The 22,537-nt window shown below is 30.1% G+C and overlaps 2 protein-coding genes across 5 annotated transcripts in view; both read left to right on the top strand.

The window, feature by feature from the left end:
- LOC119607593 (inactive dipeptidyl peptidase 10) overlaps positions 1–4,843 on the top strand; it is a 40,219-nt gene extending 35,376 nt beyond the window's left edge. For 3 of the 4 annotated variants that reach the window (XR_005231743.1, XR_005231742.1, XR_005231744.1), the window contains 4 exons: positions 25–1,016; positions 1,138–1,442; positions 1,848–2,083; positions 4,461–4,843. Coding sequence is in view for 1 of the 4 variants with exons in the window: in XM_037961575.1 (XP_037817503.1) it covers positions 25–1,016; positions 1,138–1,442; positions 4,461–4,517 (1,354 nt within the window). In the remaining 3 variants the exon portion in view is untranslated. The remainder of the gene's footprint in view (positions 1–24; positions 1,017–1,137; positions 1,443–1,847; positions 2,084–4,460) is intronic. The other variant, XM_037961575.1, reaches the window with a different exon arrangement.
- Positions 4,844–18,190: 13,347 nt separating this feature from the next.
- Positions 18,191–19,082, top strand: LOC119607594. The gene has a single exon (XM_037961577.1). The coding sequence runs from the start codon at positions 18,278–18,280 to the stop codon at positions 18,830–18,832; it is 555 nt and encodes a 184-aa protein (XP_037817505.1). The 5' UTR covers positions 18,191–18,277; the 3' UTR covers positions 18,833–19,082.
- Positions 19,083–22,537: the final 3,455 nt, after the last annotated feature.

Below are 22,537 nucleotides of genomic sequence, written 5' to 3'. Positions count from 1 at the left end.
TTATAAATTTTGTTCAAATTTTAGCTACTTTTTGGGCGTACCCGAACGTTTGCCTTCCCAGCAGCATTTGTATAGAGTATCAGCTTTACCGCCACGTCATGGTTCACCCATATATGCTCCAGATTGTTTAACTTGCCCCATACCCAAAAACAGTGATGGCACTTATGCCTATGAGGCTCACACCAAACCACCACCTAAACTGGTTACCGCCTGGGATGATGATTGGGAAAATTCGGATGATGCTCCAGCGGTGGCGGGACCAGCATTACCTTTGGAACAAAAACATCCAAGAGAATCGAAAATTTCTGAAGACTCCGATGAATGTCTATATAATACCGCCAAATTTCCACCTAGTTTACATGCTAGATTTGTGCTAATCGAGTGCTTGGGCCCTGCCATACCCACTTCTAGTATTTATATAGTCAATGGTGTGGAAAAAGAACGTACAGCAAATGGCATTGAAAAACATCATTTACCCTTAGAACTGCTTATGGTTATACAGAATAACACACGTCTAAAGGAGAAAATGTCCAAGACGGCTATGCCTCAGGTGAAAACATTTCCCGTTATGATTTCCGGTGGCTATCATGCTCAAGTTAAGCTCTATTTACCGCCCGTCTTAAGAGAAGATGAAATAACCCGTTATCCCACTATATTACATGTATATTCGGGTCCTGGCACTCAATTGGTTACCGATAAATGGCATGTTGATTGGAATACTTATTTGTCGGGTAATAAAGATTATATTGTAATCGAAATTGATGGACGTGGTTCGTCGGGTCAGGGTTATCAACTATTGCATGAGGTTTATAAAAGACTGGGTACAGTTGAAGTTTCGGATCAATTGGAAGTTAGCGAATATTTACGTGATAATTTACATTTTATCGATAATCGTCGCATGGGTGTTTGGGGTTGGAGTTATGGTGGTTATACGGCCGCCTTGGCTTTGGCTGGCGCTCAGTCGATATTCCAGTGCGGCATAAGTGTTAGTCCGGTAACGAATTGGAAATTATATGGTAAGTGATTTATTTTTTTCTTTTTATTTCTGTTTACCCGCCTTTTAAACAGGCTGATGACAGAACTCCAGGTTCTTGATTTAGTCACATAAAATACACTCTTTTGTTTCCTCTCTTTTAGATTCCACTTATGCTGAACGCTATTTAAGTTTTCCTAATGTAACCGACAATTATAAAGGCTACGAAGAGGGTGATCTCTCCAAATATGTAGACAACCTAAGAGATAAACAATTCCTATTGATTCATGGTACTGCAGATGATAATGTACATCTACAGCAATCTATGGTTCTATCCAGAGCCTTAACTAATAAAGGTGTACTATACAAACAACAAATATACCCCGATGAGGGTCATCAATTATCGGGTGTAAAAAGGCATTTATATCGTTCTATGACCGCCTTCTTTGATGATTGTTTTAAGAAATTGGTATGTATTCCAAAAAAAAATTTTTAAACATCCTTTTCCCATATTCTTTTGTTTTAAACATAATAAAGTAAATACTTTAAACAATAATATTTTAAGTCTAATACATAAACTAGTTACTTTCTTTAATAATTTCTTCATTAATTCAATACTAAACTTATACATATAAAGTAAATATTGTAAACATTTCATATAATTATAAGTTTTTTCAAATTATTCTTTTGTTTTTTCTCTCAACTCACTTAACTTTCTTTCACTTAATTCTAATTAATTAAAATCAAAATTAATATAAAAATAATAACAAACAACACGACATCATGTGAAAAACCAAAAAAATTTTGTTAACGTAAACGTTTTACTCAACATTTTACCACTACCGCCATCTACATTTTTCTGTTTGTTTTATAGCTTGACCAACAGCAGGCTAATCAAACCGATTATTCGGATTTTTTGGACTTTCATAGCTTTTATACATAAATTAATGCCAAAAAAAATTACCATGAACAATGAAAGAAAAATAAAAAATCTCAATCAATCATACAAAATGAAATGAAACCAAAAAAAATAACGAAATGTAAATTTAAATTAGAAAATAAAATAAAAAAGCCAAAAACTATATAAACGATTTAAACATCGTTCCAAAGGTACCAGTGTGAATATTTTTTATACAATTTACAAAAAGATTACAAAAATGTAAATTTTTTCGATGTTGTTTTGATGTGTGTGTATGTTTTACATATATGATTTTTATTCTTTAAGTGTTTTTAAATAAGTGTTTTTTAAAATGTTAACTAAAATAAATAAGCTTAAGCTACTAATTAAATTAACTGCGGATGCGTATTCGAATTCAATTAACATTTTAATTAGTAGGTATTCCGTTGCAGAATAAATTTCTAGAAAATAAAACTCTCCTCTACCATCCAGGATAACTCATTTTCATTTCTGTTTGATGTAAAATCTCATCTCTGAATGTATTTTTGAGAAACAATAGAATTGAATTAATTGTGTACATTGAAATGATATTCAAATATATATGGATCTACGTTCATCTGACACCTTCGAATACCGAACATTTTTAATAAGATGCCGAACTAGCATGAAATGTCGAAATCCTTACAATAGCTGTAGAAATGCAGTTCTATTTCAGTTCTAGTTCAGTTCTAGTTCAGTTCTAGTTCAGTTCTAGTTCAGTTCTAGTTCAGTTCTAGTTCAGTTCTAGTTCAGTTCTAGTTCAGTTCTAGTTCAGTTCTAGTTCAGTTCTAGTTCAGTTCTAGTTCAGTTCTAGTTCAGTTCAGTTCCAGTTCCAGTTCAGTTCTAGTTCAGTTCTAGTTCAGTTCTAGTTCAGTTCTAGTTCAGTTCTAGTTCAGTTCTAGTTCAGTTCTAGTTCAGTTTTAGTTCTGTTCTAGTTCTGTTCTAGTTCTGTTCTAGTTCAGTTCTAGTTCAGTTCTAGTTCAGTTCTAGTTCAGTTCTAGTTCAGTTCTAGTTCAGTTCTAGTTCAGTTCTAGTTCAGTTCTAGTTCAGTTCTAGTTCAGTTCTAGTTCAGTTCTAGTTCAGTTCTAGTTCAGTTCTAGTTCAGTTCTAGTTCAGTTCTAGTTCAGTTCTAGTTCAGTTCTAGTTCAGTTCTAGTTCAGTTCTAGTTCAGTTCTAGTTCAGTTCTAGTTCAGTTCTAGTTCATTAGTTCAGTTCAGTTCCAGTTCAGTTCTAGTTCAGTTCTAGTTCAGTTCTAGTTCAGTTCTAGTTCAGTTCTAGTTCAGTTCTAGTTCAGTTTTAGTTCTGTTCTAGTTCTGTTCTAGTTCAGTTCTAGTTCAGTTCTGTTCAGTTTCTAGTTCAGTTCTAGTTCAGTTCTAGTTCAGTTCTAGTTCAGTTCTAGTTCAGTTCTAGTTCAGTTCTAGTTCAGTTCTAGTTCAGTTCTAGTTCAGTTCTAGTTCAGTTCTAGTTCAGTTCTAGTTCAGTTCTAGTTCAGTTCTAGTTCAGTTCTAGTTCAGTTCTAGTTCAGTTCTAGTTCAGTTCTAGTTCAATTCTGGTTCAGTTCTAGTTCAGTCCTAGTTGAGTTCTAGTTCAGTTCCAGTTTAGTTCTAGTTCATTCTAGTTCAGTTCTAGTTCAGATCTAGTTCAGTTCTAGTTCAGTTCTAGTTCAGTTCTAGTTCAGTTCTAGTTCAGTTCTAGTTTTAGTTAAATTTTACATCGGTTCTAGTACAGTTCTGGTGCACGATGAAAAGAATGAAACCACAAGGCTGCCAATCCGATAATATTTTTTTCTTTTTATTTCTGTTTACCCGCCTGTAAATCAGGCTAATAGGTGAATCCTTAGATTCAATTTTAAATTTAACGTTTGAACAGAATTATTAACACACAAATTAATATTCCTCAAAACTTTGTTCTGTAATTAACTTTTTTTAAATGGCATCCTTTAAAACAGATAATGCTTTTGTTCTATTTAAAAAAATAATGCTTCTAAATATATATAACAAAAACAAACTAATACTTTAAGCTTTAAACTTAAGCTTTAAAACTTTTTTCTTTTTTTTTAAATTAAAAGGAGGAAATAAATGTGCTTTAAACTGTAATACCAGCATCTTATAAAAAAATAATAATTTCTTTAGTATATAAATAAAAAACAAACACATACTAATAATATTTATTTAAATCTAAATGTCACAATGCCTAAAATTATGCTTGTTTTATTTTATAACACACTCGCGCTCGCTCTTACTTTCTTTTACTTTTAATGATTACTTTTATGATTATTACTGTTATCATTATACAAACATAAAAAAACGTAACAGACATTTTTATTATGAAAATAATAAAAAAAGAAACATTTGTAATTTTGTTTTTTTTTAACAAAAATAAATTCTTAATGTTGTTGTTGATATATATGAATATAAATAAAATGCCTGATTTTTTTGTTATAGCGTTATTTTTCAAGAAACTTACAAAATGTTTATAACAAATTGTGGACTTTTTTTAAACAAACATAAATTTTATTTTTATTTCTTTTTTTTTCATATCTACAAACAGGTACCACCGGAAACGAAAGCTGGCCTGGGTAATGGTGGTGATAATCAACAGCAATAAATTTTTCAAAATGTCTATTTGTTTGTGTAATGAATGAATGATGTGTGAGTAAAACGAAAGCAACTAAATATATTCCCTTATAAATAATTTGTGTTATAACAAATACATATAAGAAAACAAAACAAAAAACAATAATAAAAAAAGTGCTAAAAACTTAAACAGCAGTTACAACCTAAACGGAAACGGAAACATAATCAAATCATACCAAATAACAACTTAATCAAATTTGCAACAACTAAAAGTAATAGTTTTGAAATGTTACAACTACTAAATGCTAAACAACTTTTCCAATAATAAAAGAAAAACTATAAAAAAAAACTTTGAAAAAAAAACAAACATGGTTGTGAATAATAAAAACAAAACTAGAAAAAAACTCACAAAAACAAAACAATGCACCTAAAAATATGCAATGAATTGAAATTTTGCAACAATTTGCAAACATAAAAATAAGAAAATAAAGAAAAACACAAGAACTGTAATAGTAAAAAATAACAAATAGTAACTTACCAAAATAAGCAACAGCTCCGCAATAACATCAACCGCAACAACAACACATCAACTGAAAAGAAATAACAAATGAAAAAATAACTATAACAACAACTATGTAATAAAAATAAACATGAAAGTGAATTGAAATAACCACACAACTAACAAAAACATGAAACAAAAATGTAATAACAAAAAGTATAGTATTTAAAATTAACCCTTTAACGGTGGCATGGTTTATACTAGAACGCATTTAACTATTCCTTAAATTTTAGCCTAAAAGTATGCTTTTATTTTTAACTATTCAGTAATCCAATATTGTTGGAAGGACCATCTGACCCAAAGATTTCTTTTCATTATGAACTATAATATTTTCCTCGCTTTTATAGCTTAACTAGCTGTACGTGGTCCATGTTATCGTTCCAACTATTGGCCTATATTTTTCTCCAGTTTAAATTAATTTTAAAATCATTCGGATTAGAGATTTAGCTGTAATTGACAGGAAATTGACTTCAACGCACTCTATCCGACAAATTAAAAAGTTAACAGGAACATTCACGATCCCTGGAACACAAATGTCAAATTTTCTCCCATCTGGTGCCGTAGTTCAGAACAAACACTATAATTTTAATTATATAGATTAAGTTAGAACTCTTTGTTAGGAAATCGGTTATTATGTCTAAACATTAAAACGTCAATATTTTTAGACTAGAATATAGGCTGAGCATTAGTATTTATTTTCGTGATATTCTATTAAAATCGTATTTTGTGTAAAATATCGAATTTTTAGTGAAAAATCGAATTTTTAATGAAAAATAAAATTTTTAGTCAAAATCCAAATTTTTTGTGATATTTCCGATTTTTAGTGAAAATTCGAATTTTATACGAAAAATCTATATTTTAATTAAAAAAGTGAAAATTAGGTTCAAAGTTCAGGTCTAGTTCAGTTCTAGTTCAGTTCAAGTTCTAGTTCAGTTCTAGTTCAATTCTAGTTCAATTCTAGTTCAGTTCTAGTTCAGTTCTAGTTCAGTTCTAGTTCAGTTCTAGTTCAGTTCTAGTTCAGTTCTAGTTCAGTTCTAGTTCAGTTCTAGTGTCAGTTCTAGTTCAGTTCTAGTTCAGTTCTAGTTCAGTTCTAGTTCAGTTCTAGTTCAGTTCTAGTTCAGTTCTAGTTCAGTTCTAGTTCAGTTCTAGTTCAGTTCTAGTTCAGTTCTAGTTCAGTTCTAGTTCAGTTCTAGTTCAGTTCTAGTTCAGTTCTAGTTCAGTTCTAGTTCAGTTCTAGTTTCAGTTCTAGTTCAGTTCTAGTTCAGTTCTAGTTCAGTTCTAGTTCAGTTCTAGTTCAGTTCTAGTTCAGTTCTAGTTCAGTTCTAGTTCAGTTCTAGTTCAGTTCTAGTTCAGTTCTAGTTCAGTTCTAGTTCAGTTCTAGTTCAGTTCTAGTTCAGTTCTAGTTCAGTTCTAGTTCAGTTCTAGTTCAGTTCTAGTTCAGTTTTAGTTCAGTTCTAGTTCAGTTCTAGTTCAGTTCTAGTTCAGTTCTAGTTCAGTTCTAGTTCATTCTTTTCTTGTCATCTGAAAGTCTATTCCATCGATTTTTTCGATATATTTTTACCTAAAGCAATCAACAAGATCTGGGATAATTTTACATGAGAAAAACATAAAACTCAATTTCCGTATGGTTCGAAGGACCACTTAACATGTTTTTAACTCCTATCAAGTTCCTATTCTTTCTCTAAACCAAAAACTAAATAAATCCCTAAGCCACTAAAGGGTTAATAACTATAAGAACTTATAATACTTAAAAAAAAGACCCTGACAAAATATATAGAAAATATTGTAAAAGGTAAAAGGAATTTGTTTTAAAATATTAAACTAAAATAATAAAACAAGCCAAAAAATCCCGTAAAATAAAGGAAAACTAACAAAATATAACATTAAATATTTAAAACAAAAATCAATAATTTAACAATATAAAAAGTCAGATCAACAAATTTAATATTTAAACATTTTGTTAAACGGGCAAAATTGAAAAAATATGAAATAGCAAGTATTATAAGGGTATTCACCATAAGCAAAGAGCAACTAGTTATAACTAATAGTAACGATTCATACGATACAATATAAAACATACTGTGAATACCCTTAATAATGTTAGGCTTATTATTTATAATGTTTTGTTAATAAATATTTTATGAATACAATTAAAATAAAATGTAGCTTTAAAAAAAAAAAAAAACAAATACAAAAATAATAATAAATTAATAATTAACAGAATTCTCTAAAATAAATACTTATATTTATGTATATATACATAGTTATACAAAAACAAAAAACAACCAGCAATATTTAATGAATAAATTTTAATTGCTCTTAATTAATTAGTACAATTTTTAACTGCTCCATTAAAATTAATTTAAAGTGAACAAAAAACAAAAACTATTCCTGGCGTATGGCTATAATTTAATTAAAATTGTTTTTGTGTTGTCAATAATTGCAATATGTATACATTTGCAAATGTCATTTTTATATTCTGTTAATTAAACTAATGTATTGTGCGCTGCTGCTCTTATTTATTTAATTTTATCTTAATCCCACAATTGAGTACAAATTGAAAATAAAAAAAAAAAAATATTTTAGTAAAGTCTTGCGCAACCGTAAAAAAGCTTTAAAAATATGTATAATTGCGATAAATTAATATAAAATTTAATAGTTTAAATTAGCTTAAAGATTAAGATATAGTATATAAAGAGCTCCCTAAAGTAGGCAGTGAAAAGTGAGGAAAACATGTCACCAAAAGTAGGCAATATAAAGATATTGAATTGAAGCCTGATAGAACTTTAAATTGTAAAATATAAAACATAAAAGTAAATTTTAATCAAAATATAGATCTTTCCCATCTGGAAAGCGACAGAACTGGTACAGAATCATAACGATCCGTCAAGCTGCTCTCAGAGCATTAGCTTGTCACACGGTAGATCCGCGCCTAGTTGTAAATTGTAGAAATGCCCTTAGAGACATTATTAGACCGTTTGTCATTAGATTGTGTTGGGTGCCGGGGCATTGTAATGTACATGGTAATGAGATTGCGGACGAACTGGCTAGATTAGGTTGACGTTGTGGACGTCAAATTTTGACCAACTTAATCGAACATTGCTGACCGTATGTCGCAAATAGCACTGAAATTGTCTTCAATTGTTACTGGTTTATCAGCATATAAACTAATGACTTCTTGTCGCAAGACCTTAGAGGCCTATTGACAGGTTCATTTCGAGACATCAAGTTAAATATAGGCATTTTTTTTATTTTAATTCAAACGATGATTTCAGTCGCCATATGACACAAGGCTCCATCCTTTTGAAACCACATCTCGCCCAATTTAATATACTTAAATATTTATTAACAAACTCTTTAAGCTAGAAATGAGCTTTATCGATGGACACAAGTTTCATAGTAAAGCTTTCTATTCATACCGATTTGTCAGAAAGTTAAAATTCTGGAATTGATCGAGTTGTACTGAGGTGACGTTGAAAACTGGTAAAGTCCTCTTTAGAAAGATAATCGAAGAAAGTTGCTTTTGGTTAATTAGAATTCGGAAGTTCCTGATTTGGACTATGAATACGAATGTTATTTAATCGGCTATACCAAACATATTCAAAAAGAATTCGAAAGTTCTTGATTTCGACTAAGAGTACGAATAAAATAAAATCGGCAATACCACACAAAGTCAAGACGAAACCGGGAGTTCTGGATGTTGTCTAAGAGTACAAAGTCAAGAAGAATTCATGAGTTCTTGATTACGACTAAGAGTACGAGTACGAAAATGCAATCGGCAAAATTAAAAAACTCAGCTTAAGACCTTAAATTTCAACAAAATTCTTTAACATTTCGTAATTTTTCAAAAATTATTACACAAAAAGTTTGCTTTTGTTTTAAATGTTCCCCTGTTCTAACCACTTTAATGCTAACATAGAATTTATAACCAAAACAAAAACTTTTATATTTATTTACTCAACCCTAAAGTATACTTTAGATTTTTATCCATTTTAACAGCATAAAGTATGCTACACTTTTAGTTAAGCTTAAAGTTCAAAAAAAAAAGAGATGAAAAAACAAAAGAAACTACTGCTCTATTCATTATACGAACACAAAACAAAAAGGAATTTTAAGTGAATGAAAGAATGAATGAATAAGTGTGTGTACATTTTGTAACACACATCCTTATACTCTCAAACCCAAGCCAAAAAAGGCTAATGACAAATAAGCTTTCCACTTCTTGACAAGTAGAAACAAAAACGAAAATATTTTAAAGGTCCCAAATAGAAAAAATAAAAATGACAACTTAAATTTTACTCAACTTCTTTAAACAAATTAAGAAATATTGAGATATATTCTCTAGATTGTTAGATTGATGAAGAAATGGTTTAATTACTGTAGCCATTTTAACTACAACTAAATAAACCCATTGCTTTCCTCCTTTATTCCCCTCATAACTAATGTATACTTTTAGTTTAACATAAATATTGAAAGTTTAAAGCATACATTTAGGCTAGAGAAAGCCACTAATTCGTCTGTAAACAAGTTTATTTGTTTATTGTTTAGAATTTTGTGTGCGTAAAGGATCAATAATATAAAATTTATGTTTTTCTAAGCAAAAACATAGAGAGGGACATAAAACTGTAACCGATATTTTATTTATACTAAGTTTTATTTATAGATTATGACTTCAATCTAAAAAGTAAACTTAAAAAGTAATTTTTCTATCCTTTAATATTAATGTACCTTCTGGCATTTTCTCCCTGACATCAGCTTATTGTTTGCCTGATTTTAATAAATGTCAACTATAAACAGGAGTTTTTTAACAATAAATTGTAATTTATAATTAACAACTACAGTTCTTTTTAATATAACATCAACTTTAATTGGACTATTTTATGTTGGGGTTTAATTTTTGATGAGTATTTCTTAATGAGAATTGACCGCCTAAAGGTATGCTGTAAACATACAAATTTATCTTAGGCAAAATGCTGCTAAGCTTAGAGGTAGGTTTAGCTGGCATTTAATATATCGATTGTGAGAAAAACATTTAATCTTTGTTAGATAAAGAAGAATTAAAAACACAAAACTTTAGGTTTTGGGCCGTTTTTCCATTAACACAAGAAAAGAAAATTAATCATTATAAAAATATGTGTTGTGGGCAAGAGATAAACTTATAAGAATAAAATTAATGAAGAGACATAAGTGCACGATTAAGGGAAAGGTGATAGTTACAAATTTTATTTAAATGGTCTTCTCTCTCTTTTTATATAATGAAGTATACTTTTAGGCTAAATATTTAGCACAGATTTAAGAATTTAAAAGTTCTTTGCGAAATTTTTCCTAAAATATTAAATTTGTCAGCTGTTTAAAACCACAATTTTCATTTTCTTTTTATACACTTAATAAAGTATGCTTTTAGGTTTATATTTAACTTAATATCTACTGCATACTTTTTAAAATTATTATAAATTCTTTGTTTGTTGTTTAGGTTATGAATATTTCATGTCATTTAAAATAGCTTTTATGAAATGTGGTTTAAGAGTTTTCTTTTTATTTCTTTTTATTTCAAACAACTTTTTTTAATTTTTAATACATATTTTCTAACACAAATAAACATTTTGTTAAACATTTCAAAAAACTTTTTTAAATTGATTTTAAATCATAATTCCATACACTTATACAATAACTTAATATCTTAAGGCTATTTTATAAAATTTATACTTAAAACATACAATTGTCGACATTATTTTTTATTTTTATTTAATTTTATTTTACTGTTTTAAAATTATAAATATTATTGTCCCAAAAGTTGAGCTTCAAAGTTCACTTGGAAAATATTGTTTGCATCTAATTTCGATTAAAGTCTGACAAAAAGCATACTCCATAGTTTCATTGTCCTCTCCATGTTCTTCTTAACAAGCCTTTCGTTTTATACCGGGAATCAGAATCTAGTTCAGTTCTAGTTCATTTCTAGTTCAGTTCTAGTTCAGTTCTAGTTCAGTTCTAGTTCAGTTCTAGTTCAGTTCTAGTTCTAGTTCTGTTCTAGTTCAGTTCTAGTTCAGTTCTAGTTCAGTTCTAGTTCAGTTCTAGTTCAGTTCTAGTTCAGTTCTAGTTCAGTTCTAGTTCAGTTCAGTTCTAGTTCAGTTCTAGTTCAGTTCTAGTTCAGTTCTAGTTCAGTTCTAGTTCAGTTCTAGTTCAGTTCTAGTTCAGTTCTAGTTCAGTTCTAGTTCAGTTCTAGTTCAGTTCTAGTTCAGTTCTAGTTCAGTTCTAGTTCAGTTCTAGTTCAGTTCTAGTTCAGTTCTAGTTCAGTTCTAGTTCAGTTCTAGTTCAGTTCTAGTTCAGTTCTAGTTCAGTTCTAGTTCAGTTCTAGTTCAGTTCTAGTTCAGTTCTAGTTCAGTTCTAGTTCAGTTCTAGTTCAGTTCTAGTTCAGTTCTAGTTCAGTTCTAGTTCAGTTCTAGTTCAGTTCTAGTTCAGATTCTAGTTCAGTTCTAGTTCAGTTCTAGTTCATTTCTAGTTCAGTTCTAGTTCAGTTCTAGTTCAGTTCTAGTTCAGTTCTAGTTCAGTTCTAGTTCAGTTCTAGTTCAGTTCTAGTTCAGTTCTAGTTCAGTTCTAGTTCAGTTCTAGTTCAGTTCTAGTTCAGTTCTAGTTCAGTTCTAGTTCAGTTCTAGTTCAGTTCTAGTTCAGTTCTAGTTCAGTTCTAGTTCAGCTCTAGTTCAGTTCTAGTTCAGTTCTAGTTCAGTTCCAGTTCTAGTTCAGTTCTAGTTCAGTTCTAGTTCAGTTCTAGTTCAGTTCTAGTTCAGTTCTAGTTCTAGTTCAGTTCTAGTTCAGTTCTAGTTCAGTTCTAGTTCAGTTCTAGTTCAGTTCTAGTTCAGTTCTAGTTCAGTTCTAGTTCAGTTCTAGTTCAGTTCTAGTTCAGTTCTAGATCAGTTCTAGATCAGTTCTAGTTCAGTTCAGTTCTAGTTCAGTTCTTGTTCTAGTTCAGTTCTGGTTCAGTTCTTGTTCAATTCTAATTCGTTTCTAGGCTAGGCTATGTACTACACTTAATACTAGACTAAATGACTAGAATCAGAATCTAAATATTTTTTTCTTTTTATTTCCTTTTACAACCAAATTTGTAATATTCGAGCTTAGAATAGTCTGCTGAAGAACTTTCTTTAAGGGATGGATTATATTTATCTTACAAAGATAAAGATCAATGTTTTATATCTAAACATTTTGTATAAACTACTTAAGAAGCGCCACTTGGCTAACGGGTTTAAATTCTCTAGCGAATGTAAAAGTATCAGCGGCAAATTTCAGCTTGATTGTCATTAGAGCCAATGTTTTTCAAGTAAATTCTTTCTTCAGAACTTTTTCGAAGAGAACGATTACAGTTATCTTATATAGATAGGAAGTATATCTATCGATGTTTTATCTGTAAAGATCCAATTCTATCTCCTTTAGCAGCCTTTCGTTTTATGCTGGAAACATTTTCTGAAAATTTTTTTCTTTTTATTTCATTTTACCACAAAATATTTTTTTAGCTAAAGGTTTTTCAAAACTATTAGCTCACGGTTCTTTTATTCACTTTTAAATTAAATATTTCAAGTAAACACTTTGTAAAAATTTCGGTGGTTAATTTCAGCTTCATTGATATTAATGGCAATAGTTTCCGATAATTTAGTTGGTATCCTTAACAGTGGTTCAATAAGGAAACTATAAACTTAACTAAATTCACTGAAATTGTAAAATTACTTGTGATTTTATAAATTATTCATAAAAATTTGTTTAAGCAGGTGGGAATTTGATACTTGTTTATGCTTGGTAAAGTCTAATTTATTCCTCAATTTATATTTGCCACATTCTATAATTGAACGGAAATGTGCATTAATGAAGCATACCTTTAGGCTATTTATATTATATTCCATAAATATAGATTGTGTTTTTGTTAATTTCAACTTTACGTTGTTTTAATTAGTAACCTTTTGCGTAGTATAGTTTAAGTATGTTTAGTTTCTTTTATAGACAAAAGCTTTTTAAAAGTTTTGCAAAATATATACATTTTAATGGTGTACTTGGCAAAGTTTATGGCCTGCTTTAAGGTTTTTTTTTACATAGAAATATTATAATCATTTAAAGACCTTTTTTACATTTTAATAAAAGAAGAAGTTTTAATATTTTAAAGTATGCTTTTAGTTTAATACATAAACTTTTAAATTAGCTGCAACTTATAACGAATTCTATGGCCTACTTTTGGGAGCCATTATAAAATGAAAAATAGAAAATATATATAACATACTTTTAGGTTTTTTTTTTCCAGCAGTTTACGTTAAAAAGTAGTGGTTTTTAACACAAACATGGTTAAAATATGTTTAATTGATTAGACATAAATAAACATAAAAGTATTAAAAGATTAAAATGTTTGCATATAAATAAATAATCTAAATGCCAGTAGTGGAATACAAGTTTTAAACGTAGAATTCTAAGGACCAATTAAACAAAATTATAAATTATTAATAATTAGAAGAAAACATAAAATTTGCAATAATATTAACTAAACTATATAATGATAACTAAAAACTAAACTAAAATTCTGTAAAGAAGTCATAAAAACCCTCTTTAAATAAAAACTTGTTAAACTGTAATATATTCCCAGAATATTTAATTAAACTAAAGTATTTTCTTACTTGTTACTTAAATAACTTATTAAATTTGCTAGAAAATTTAATAAAACTTTCTTACCAGCCTTAAATAATAAAAAAAATACTTTGTAAATATTGTTAAGTTTCTTTTAAAAAATATATGAAAAAAAACTTAAAATAATTAATAAAACATTATACTCATATACTTACTAAAATGTATAGTTAATTTTAAAATTTAAATTAAAAACAAAATTACTAAATAAAACCTTTGTGATCCATTAATGAAAATAAATTTAATAAAAAAAAATAAATTTCTTCTCTTCCAAGAATTAGTTTAAACATAAAAAACATAAACTATTTTTGAAAATTTAATTATTAATAAAACACTAACTATAAAAATTAATTTTGAATAAAGAAAAACCTAAAATTCTAAGCAAAAATTATAAAAGTATTTAAACTTAATAAATAAAGAAAAGTTAGAAATTAATTTAAAAAAAAAAATTAAATTATACAGAAATTAAGTTAAAAGTTTATTAGAGCATTTAAAGAAACGGAATTATATTTAAAAATTAGAAAAGAAAATTAAAAACATTAAAACACACAAAAAAATACAATTAAAATTAATAACAAAACATGTAATAAAGAAAACGAATAAAAATTATTTAAAATAGAACAGTAAATAAACAATTAAAAAAAATCATTACAAACATGTTTTATTTTATTTAGAACCTGGTAACAATTCTACAAATTTAACAAGCCTTAAAACTTCCCTTAAAACCCTTCTCCCCTTTTCACAATAAAAATAAATCTTTTTAAATGTCATTCATATTTTTTTTTTTGCTTTTTCTTTGACATATTTAATAATAATGTTCCCCACCGCCAGTAAAGTAAAACAAAATTATTTTTAATTGACATTTTTCATACATTGTAACATGACAAAACACTTTAGCGTTTTGTGTGTAGACAGTCAAGCTAAAAGTAATAATACAAAACACCCAGCATAATAAGTGTATTATATGGGGGATTTTAAATAAAAACTGACGGCAGGTCTTAAGCATTGTTTTAGATTTAATTGAAATTTATGAAATTTAAAAATAAAACACACATTTTTTACCGCGAAGACATGCGTGGTTTGAGTTAGCGTAAAAATACGTTGATAAGTTTGGTGTGTTGGAAACGGTTTGTGTCTCTACTAGGTGAAATTAAGGTGAGTATAATAAACTGCAGGGTTGTATTAAAAGGGCATAAGTTATATACACCACTAAACGGGGTTGTATTTTACAGATAAGAGAACTATATAAACCATACAACCTACAAATAGGGACAAATAATAATTCAGTTCGATTATAGTTCAGTGCTAGTTCAGTACCAGTTCATTTTTATTAAAGTTCTGTTCAGTTCTAGTTCAGTTCTTGTTCTAGTTCAGTTCTGGTCCAGTTCTAGTTCAGTTCTAGTTCAGTTCTATTTCAGTTCTAGTTGAGTTCTAGTTCAGTTCCAGTTCAGTTCTAGTTCAGTTCTATTTCAGTTCTAGTTCAGTTTCTAGTTCAGTTCTAGTTCAGTTCTAGTTCAGTTCTAGTTCAGTTCTTGTTCAGTTCTAGTTCAGTTCTAGTTCAGTTCTAGTTCAGTTCTAGTTCAGTTCTAGTTCAGTTCTAGTTCAGTTCTAGTTCAGTTCTAGTTCAGTTCTAATTCAGTTCTAGTTCAGTTCTAGTTCAGTTCTAGTTCAGTTCTAGTTCAGTTCTAGTTCAGTTCTAGTTCAGTTCTAGTTCAGTTCTAGTTCAGTTCTAGTTCAGTTCTAGTTCAGTTCTAGTTCAGTTCTAGTTCAGTTCTAGTTCAGTTCTAGTTCAGTTCTAGTTCAGTTCTAGTTCAGTTCTAGTTCAGTTCTAGTTCAGTTCTAGTTCAGTTCTAGTTCAGTTCTAGTTCAGTTCTAGTTCAGTTCTAGTTCAGTTCTAGTTCAGTTCTAGTTCAGTTCTAGTTCAGTTCAGGTCCAGTTCTAGTTCAGTTCTAGTTCAGTTATTTCAGTTCTAGTTGAGTTCTAGTTCAGTTCCAGTTCAGTTCTAGTTCAGTTCTATTTCAGTTCTAGTTCAGTTCTAGTTCAGTTCTAGTTCAGTTCTAGTTCAGTTCTAGTTCAGTTCTAGTTCAGTTCTAGTTCAGTTCTAGTTCAGTTTCTAGTTCAGTTCTAGTTCAGTTCTAGTTCAGTTCTAGTCGTTCTAGTTCAGTTAGTTCAGTTCTAAGTTCAGTTCTAGTTCAGTTCTAGTTCAGTTCTAGTTCAGTCTAGTTCAGTTCTAGTTCAGTTCTAGTTCAGTTCTAGTTCAGTTCTAGTTCAGTTCTAGTTCAGTTCTAGTTCAGTTCTAGTTCAGTTCTAGTTCAGTTCTAGTTCAGTTCTAGTTCAGTTCTAGTTCAGTTCTAGTTCAGTTCTAGTTCAGTTCTAGTTCAGTTCTAGTTCAGTTCTAGTTCAGTTCTAGTTCAGTTCTAGTTCAGTTCTAGTTCAGTTCTAGTTCAGTTCTAGTTCAGTTCTAGTTCAGTTCTAGTTCAGTTCTAGTTCAGTTCTAGTTCAGTTCAGGTCCAGTTCTAGTTCAGTTCTAGTTCAGTTCTATTTCAGTTCTAGTTGAGTTCTAGTTCAGTTCCAGTTCAGTTCTAGTTCAGTTCTATTTCAGTTCTAGTTCAGTTCTAGTTCAGTTCTAGTTCAGTTCTAGTCAGTTCTAGTTCAGTCTAGTTCAGTTCTAGTTCAGTTCTAGTTCAGTTCTAGTCTAGTTCAGTTCTAGTTCAGTTCTAGTTCAGTTCTAGTTCAGTTCTAGTTCAGTTCTAGTTCAGTTCTAGTTCAGTTCTAGTTCAGTTCTAGTTCAGTTCTAGTTCAGTTCTAGTCAGTTCTAGTTCAGTTCTAGTTCAGTTCTAGTTCAGTTCTAGTTCAGTTCTAGTTCAGTTCTAGTTCAGTTCTAGTTCAGTTCTAGTTCAGTTCTAGTTCAGTTCTAGTTCAGTTCTAGTCAGTTCTAGTTCAGTTCTAGTTCAGTTCTAGTTCAGTTCTAGTTCAGTTCTAGTTCAGTTCTAGTTCAGTTCTAGTTCAGTTCTAGTTCAGTTCTAGTTCAGTTCTAGTTCAGTTCTAGTTCAGTTCTAGTTCAGTTCTAGTTCAGTTCTAGTTCAGTTCTAGTTCAGTTCTAGTTCTAGTTCAGTTCTAGTTCAGTTCTAGTTCAGTTCTAGTTCAGTTCTAGTTCAGTTCTAGTTCAGTTCTAGTTCAGTTCTAGTTCAGTTCTAGTTCAGTTCTAGTCAGTTTAGTTCAGTTTTAGTTCAGTTCTAGTTCAGTTCTAGTTCAGTTCTAGTTCAGTTCTAGTCAGTTCTAGTTCAGTTCTAGTTCAGTTCTAGTTCAGTTCTAGTTCAGTTCTAGTTCAGTTCTAGTTCAGTTCTAGTTCAGTTCTAGTTCAGTTCGAGTTCAGTTCTAGTTCAGTTCTAGTTCAGTTCTAGTCAGTTCTAGTTCAGTTCCTAGTTCAGTTCTAGTTCAGTTCTAGTTCATTCTGTTCAGTTCTAGTTCAGTTCTAGTTCAGTTCTAGTTCAGTTCTAGTTCAGTTCTAGTTCAGTTCTAGTTCAGTTCTAGTTCAGTTCTAGTCAGTTCTAGTTCCGTTCTAGTTTCTAGTTCTAGTTCAGTTCTAGTTCAGTTCTAGTTCAGTTCTAGTTCAGTTCTAGTTCAGTTCTAGTTCAGTTCTAGTTCAGTTCTAGTTCAGTTCTAGTCAGTTCTAGTTCAGTTTTTTTTTAGTTCTAGTTCAGTTCAGTTCGTTCTAGTTCAGTTTCTAGTTCTAGTTCAGTTCTAGTTCAGTCTAGTTCAGTTCTAGTTCAGTTCTAGTTCAGTTCTAGTTCAGTTCTAGTTCAGTTCTAGTTCAGTTCTAGTTCAGTTCTAGTTCAGTTTTCGTTCAGTTCTAGTTCAGTTCGTAGTTCAGTTCTAGTTCAGTTCTAGTTCAGTTCTAGTTCAGTTCTAGTTCAGTTCTAGTTCAGTTCTAGTTCAGTTCTAGTTCAGTTCTAGTTCAGTTTTTTTTTAAGTTCTAGTTCAGTTCTAGTTCAGTTCTAGTTCAGTTCTAGGTTCAGTTCTAGTTCAGTTCTAGTTCGTCTAGTTCAGTTCTAGTTCAGTTCTAGTTCAGTTCTAGTTCAGTTCTAGTTCAGTTCTAGTTCAGTTCTAGTTCAAGTTCTAGTTCAGTTCTAGTTCAGTTCTAGTTCAGTTCTAGTTCAGTTCTAGTTCAGTTCTAGTTCAGTTCTAGTTGAGTTCTAGTTCAGTTCTAGTTCAGTTCTAGTTCAGTTCTAGTTCAGTTCTAGTTCAATTCTAGTTCAGTTCTAGTTCAGTTCTAGTTCAGTTCTAGTTCAGTTCTAGTTCAGTTCTAGTTCAGTTCTAGCTCAGTTCTAGTTCAGTTCTAGTTCAGTTCTAGTTCAGTTCTAGTTCAGTTCTAGTTCCGTTGTAGTTCAGTTCTAGTTTAGTTCTAGTTCAGTTCTAAAACTGAATAAATTTTTTTTGCTCATTTGAGGGTTAATTCAACAGCTGTTTTATACAAAGTACTTGAAAACAAAAATTGCAATTAGTAAGTGATCGTCGTCAAGTGAACTTTATTTATTCCAATGTCTAGTTAAACTTTCAATTTTCTCCAAATAATGTTATCAAATCTAAACGATGATTGTCTCCTACAAATATTCGAACTGTTACCTCTCCAAGATCAAGTACAACTTACTACAATCTGTAAACGTTTTCAATTTTTGATTGCAAAATATATTTGGTCTAAAAAATACACTGATCTTCACAGCCAAATGAGATGTTTACAACCACTCGATCTGCAGCAATACAAACAATTCTTTCGCATTAATCAGGAAAATATACGACAATTAAAAATAGATGTTAGCAATAATTTTGCCTATGTCTATAATTCGAATCGTTTGAATAATCGACCGGATTATACGTTTTATTTTAAACTAAAAATGCCAAATATAAAAGTATTACGTATAAAATGTCCAGCACCATCGATACACGATGTTTATATTGAAATGTTAAGTAAAAATTGTCCAAAATTGGAAATATTGGATTTGGGTAAATCTAGAGTATCTGGAGCGTATGTCGAAGATATACGGTCTTTACAACTAATTACAACTGGTAATAAACACATACAATTGCCGTTTAGTTTGCACGAATATGAGGATATTTTACTAGACTAGTTTGCCCAGTAAACATTGTATAGAGAACATGGACAACGAGCAGCTGTTAACATTCCCAAGGATTTGTCTTGATATATAGAAGTAAATACATGGTTATTTGCCTTATAGAGCAAATACAGAGAGGTGGTTAAGAAAGTATGTTTAAACATATTTTTAATTTGTTACAAAAAGTTATTTTAAATGTGATATTGTTAAATTGAAAAAGAAAATTCAATAAAATTATGTTTTGTTAAACAGAAAGTGTTCTTTTTGCTAAAAGTTTAAAGAAGTTTTAAACTTTTATTGTAATAAGATAATAACTATTAAAACTTTTAAAAAAGTCTAATTTACAGTTGACCCCTTGTCTCTTTAAACAATTTTCCCATCGACAACACTGTCTCTTCCACCTTTTAAATAATAGTTTCAATTTCTTTGAAACAAAGAAAACTTAAACTGTTCCCGCAATCAAAGTCTTAACAGACACACATTATTAAGTTTTCTATACTTTATTTAAATCAATAAAGTGTGATTGAATGTAGTGAAAAATATTAACGAAACCAATTAAAAATTCAATAAAACATTTTGAATATTTAATTGAATTTAAGGAAAATTAGGTATTTATGTTACTAGTTAGAAGGAAGACAGAAAATTGGTTTGCAATTTGTTGTTGTTGATAATAAAAGAATAGTTTTCAAATTTGTATCGTAGACAATAGACGGAAAGTGTTTTCAAGAAAAATAAAGTGTTTTTAAAAAGATTTAAATAAATAAGTAAAATAATATAAATATATTAATACATAATAATGAAAAAAGTGTTTTTTAATAAAAAATGATGATAAAAGTATGATTAAATATTAAAAAGAAAAAGAAAAGAAAATATTTAAAAAAAAAAGAACTGAACTAGAACTGAACAAGAACTGAACTAGAACTGAACTAGAACTGAACTAGAACTGAACTAGAACTGAACTAGAACTGAACTAGAACTGAACTAGAACTAAACTAAAACTCAACTAGAACTCAACTAGAACTCAACTAGAACTCAACTAGAACTAAACTAGAATTGAACTAGAACTGGACTAGAACTGAACTAGAACTGAACTAGAACTGAACTAGAACTGAACTAAAACTGAACTAGAACTGAACTAGAACTGAACTAGAACTGAACTAGAACTGAACTAGAACTGAACTAGAACTGAACTAGAACTGAACTAGAACTGAACTAGAACTGAACTAGAACTGAACTAGAACTAGAACTAGAACTAGAACTGAACTAGAACTGAACTAAAACTGAACTAGAACTGAACTAGAACTGAACTAGAACAGAACTAGAACTGAACTAAAACTAAACTAAAACTAAACTAGAACTAAACTAGAACTGAACTCGAACTTAACTAGAACTAGAATAGAACTGAACTAGAACTAGAACTGAACTAGAACTGAACTAGAACTGAACTAGAACTGAACTAGAACTGAACTAGAACTGAACTAGAACTGAACTAGAACTGAACTAGAACTGAACTAGAACTGAACTGAACTAGAACTATAACTGAACTAGAACTGAACTATAACTGAACTGAACTAGAACTGAACTAGAACTGAACTAGAACTGAACTAAAACTAAACTAAAACTAAACTAGAACTGAACTAGAACTGAACTAGAACTGAACTAGAACTGAACTAGAACTGAACTAGAACTGAACTAGAACTGAACTAGAACTGAACTAGAACTGAACTAGAACTGAACTAGAACTGAACTAGAACTGAACTAGAACTGAACTAGAACTGAACTAGATCTGAACTAGAACTGAACAAGAACTAAACTAGAACTGAATTAGAACTGAACAAGAACTGAACAAGAACTAAACTAGAACTGAACTAGAACAGAACTTGAACTGAACTAGAACTGAACTAAAACAGAACTAGAACAGAACTAGAACAGAACTAGAACAGAACTAGAACAGAACTAGAACAGAACTAGAACTGAACTAGATCTGAACTAGAACTGAACTAGAACTGAACCAGAACTGAACTAGAACTGAACTAGAACTGAACTAGAACTGAACTAGAACTGAACTAGAACTGAACTAGAACTGAACTAGAACTGAACTAGAACTGAACTAGAACTGAACTAGAACTGAACTAGAACTGAACTAGAACTGAACTAGAACTGAACTAGAACTGAACTAAAACTAAACTAAAACTAAACTAGAACTAAACTAGAACTGAACTCGAACTTAACTAGAACTAGAATAGAACTGAACTAGAACTAGAATTGAACTAGAACTGAACTAGAACTGAACTAGAACTGAACTAGAACTGAACTAGAACTGAACTAGAACTGAACTAGAACTGAACTAGAACTGAACTAGAACTGAACTAGAACTGAACTAGAACTGAACTAGAACTGAACTAGAACTGAACTAGAACTGAACTAGAACTGAACTAGAACTGAACTGAACTAGAACTATAACTGAACTAGAACTGAACTATAACTGAACTAGAACTGAACTAGAACTGAACTAGAACTGAACTAGAACTAGAACTGAACTAGAACTGAACTAGAACTGAACTAGAACTGAACTAGAACTGAACTAGAACTGAACTAGAACTGAACTAGAACTGAACTAGAACTGAACTAGAACTGAACTAGAACTGAACTAGAACTGAACTAGAACTGAACTAGAACTGAACTAGAACTAAACTAGAACTGAACTAGAACTAGAATAGAACTGAACTAGAACTGAACTGAACTAGAACTAGAACTCGAACTTAACTAGAACTAGAATAGAACTGAACTAGAACTGAACTGAACTAGAACTGAACTAGAACTGAACTAGAACTGAACTAGAACTAAACTAGAACTGACTAGAACTGAACTAGAACAGAACTTGAACTAGTACTAAAATTCAACTAGAACTCAACTAGAATTGAACAAAAACTTAACTAAACATTAAATAGAACTGGGCCTGCACTAGAACTTAACTAGAATCTAACTAGAACTGAACTCTAATCTAACTAGAAAGGACCAGAATTGAACTAGAGCCTAACTTCCACTGAACAAAAACTTAACTAAAAAGGAAGTAGAACTGAGCCTCAACTAAAACTTAACTAGCACTGAACTAGAACTGAACTGGAATTGGAATCAACGAGAAGTGTTCTTGATTTGATATAGCACTGAACTGAATTATAAACTAGTACTGAAGTAGCACTTACAGGAGTACTGGCACTTCTAATACTTTTATGACCAATACAATGCTTATGCTTAAAAGTAAACAAAAAGCAGTTAAGGTTTTGCTTACTGTGTGTATAGCAAGGCAATGTCTGTTTGTCTTCCAGCCTAACGTACATATCTAACAGCTGATTGAGATCAACAGTCAGAACTGGCAGCAGAAAACAAACAAATTAAATTTCAAAGAAGTTCCAGAATGCTGTATTCAAGGAAGCAATTTTGAAATAACATTTTATAAAGAAATATGTATTTAAGTCTCTGTATTTCGGAAAACATCTTTATTAAATCGCTGAACAGTTATTAGCACGATTTTTGGAAAAAGATTTAGCTTAAAAAAAGTCATACAACAAAAAAGACTTACCTGTGGCAGCTGAGACACTTCATCTATTTCGTTTAATACTTATTTTTTATTTTTGCTTTCACACACTTTTCTTTTATTAATTTTACTTTTTTTTGCTTATTTATTTAATAACACTTATTTTTTTTTTCTTTTTTAAC

This window comes from Lucilia sericata, unplaced genomic scaffold (genome assembly GCF_015586225.1).
Source record: "Lucilia sericata isolate MDLA Ls3-8-SP2 unplaced genomic scaffold, ASM1558622v1 Contig000714F_arrow, whole genome shotgun sequence".
Taxonomy (NCBI): Eukaryota; Metazoa; Arthropoda; class Insecta; order Diptera; family Calliphoridae; genus Lucilia; species Lucilia sericata.
Note: the sequence above shows the minus strand (reverse complement) of the source record. Positions and strands in the feature narration are given on the sequence as shown.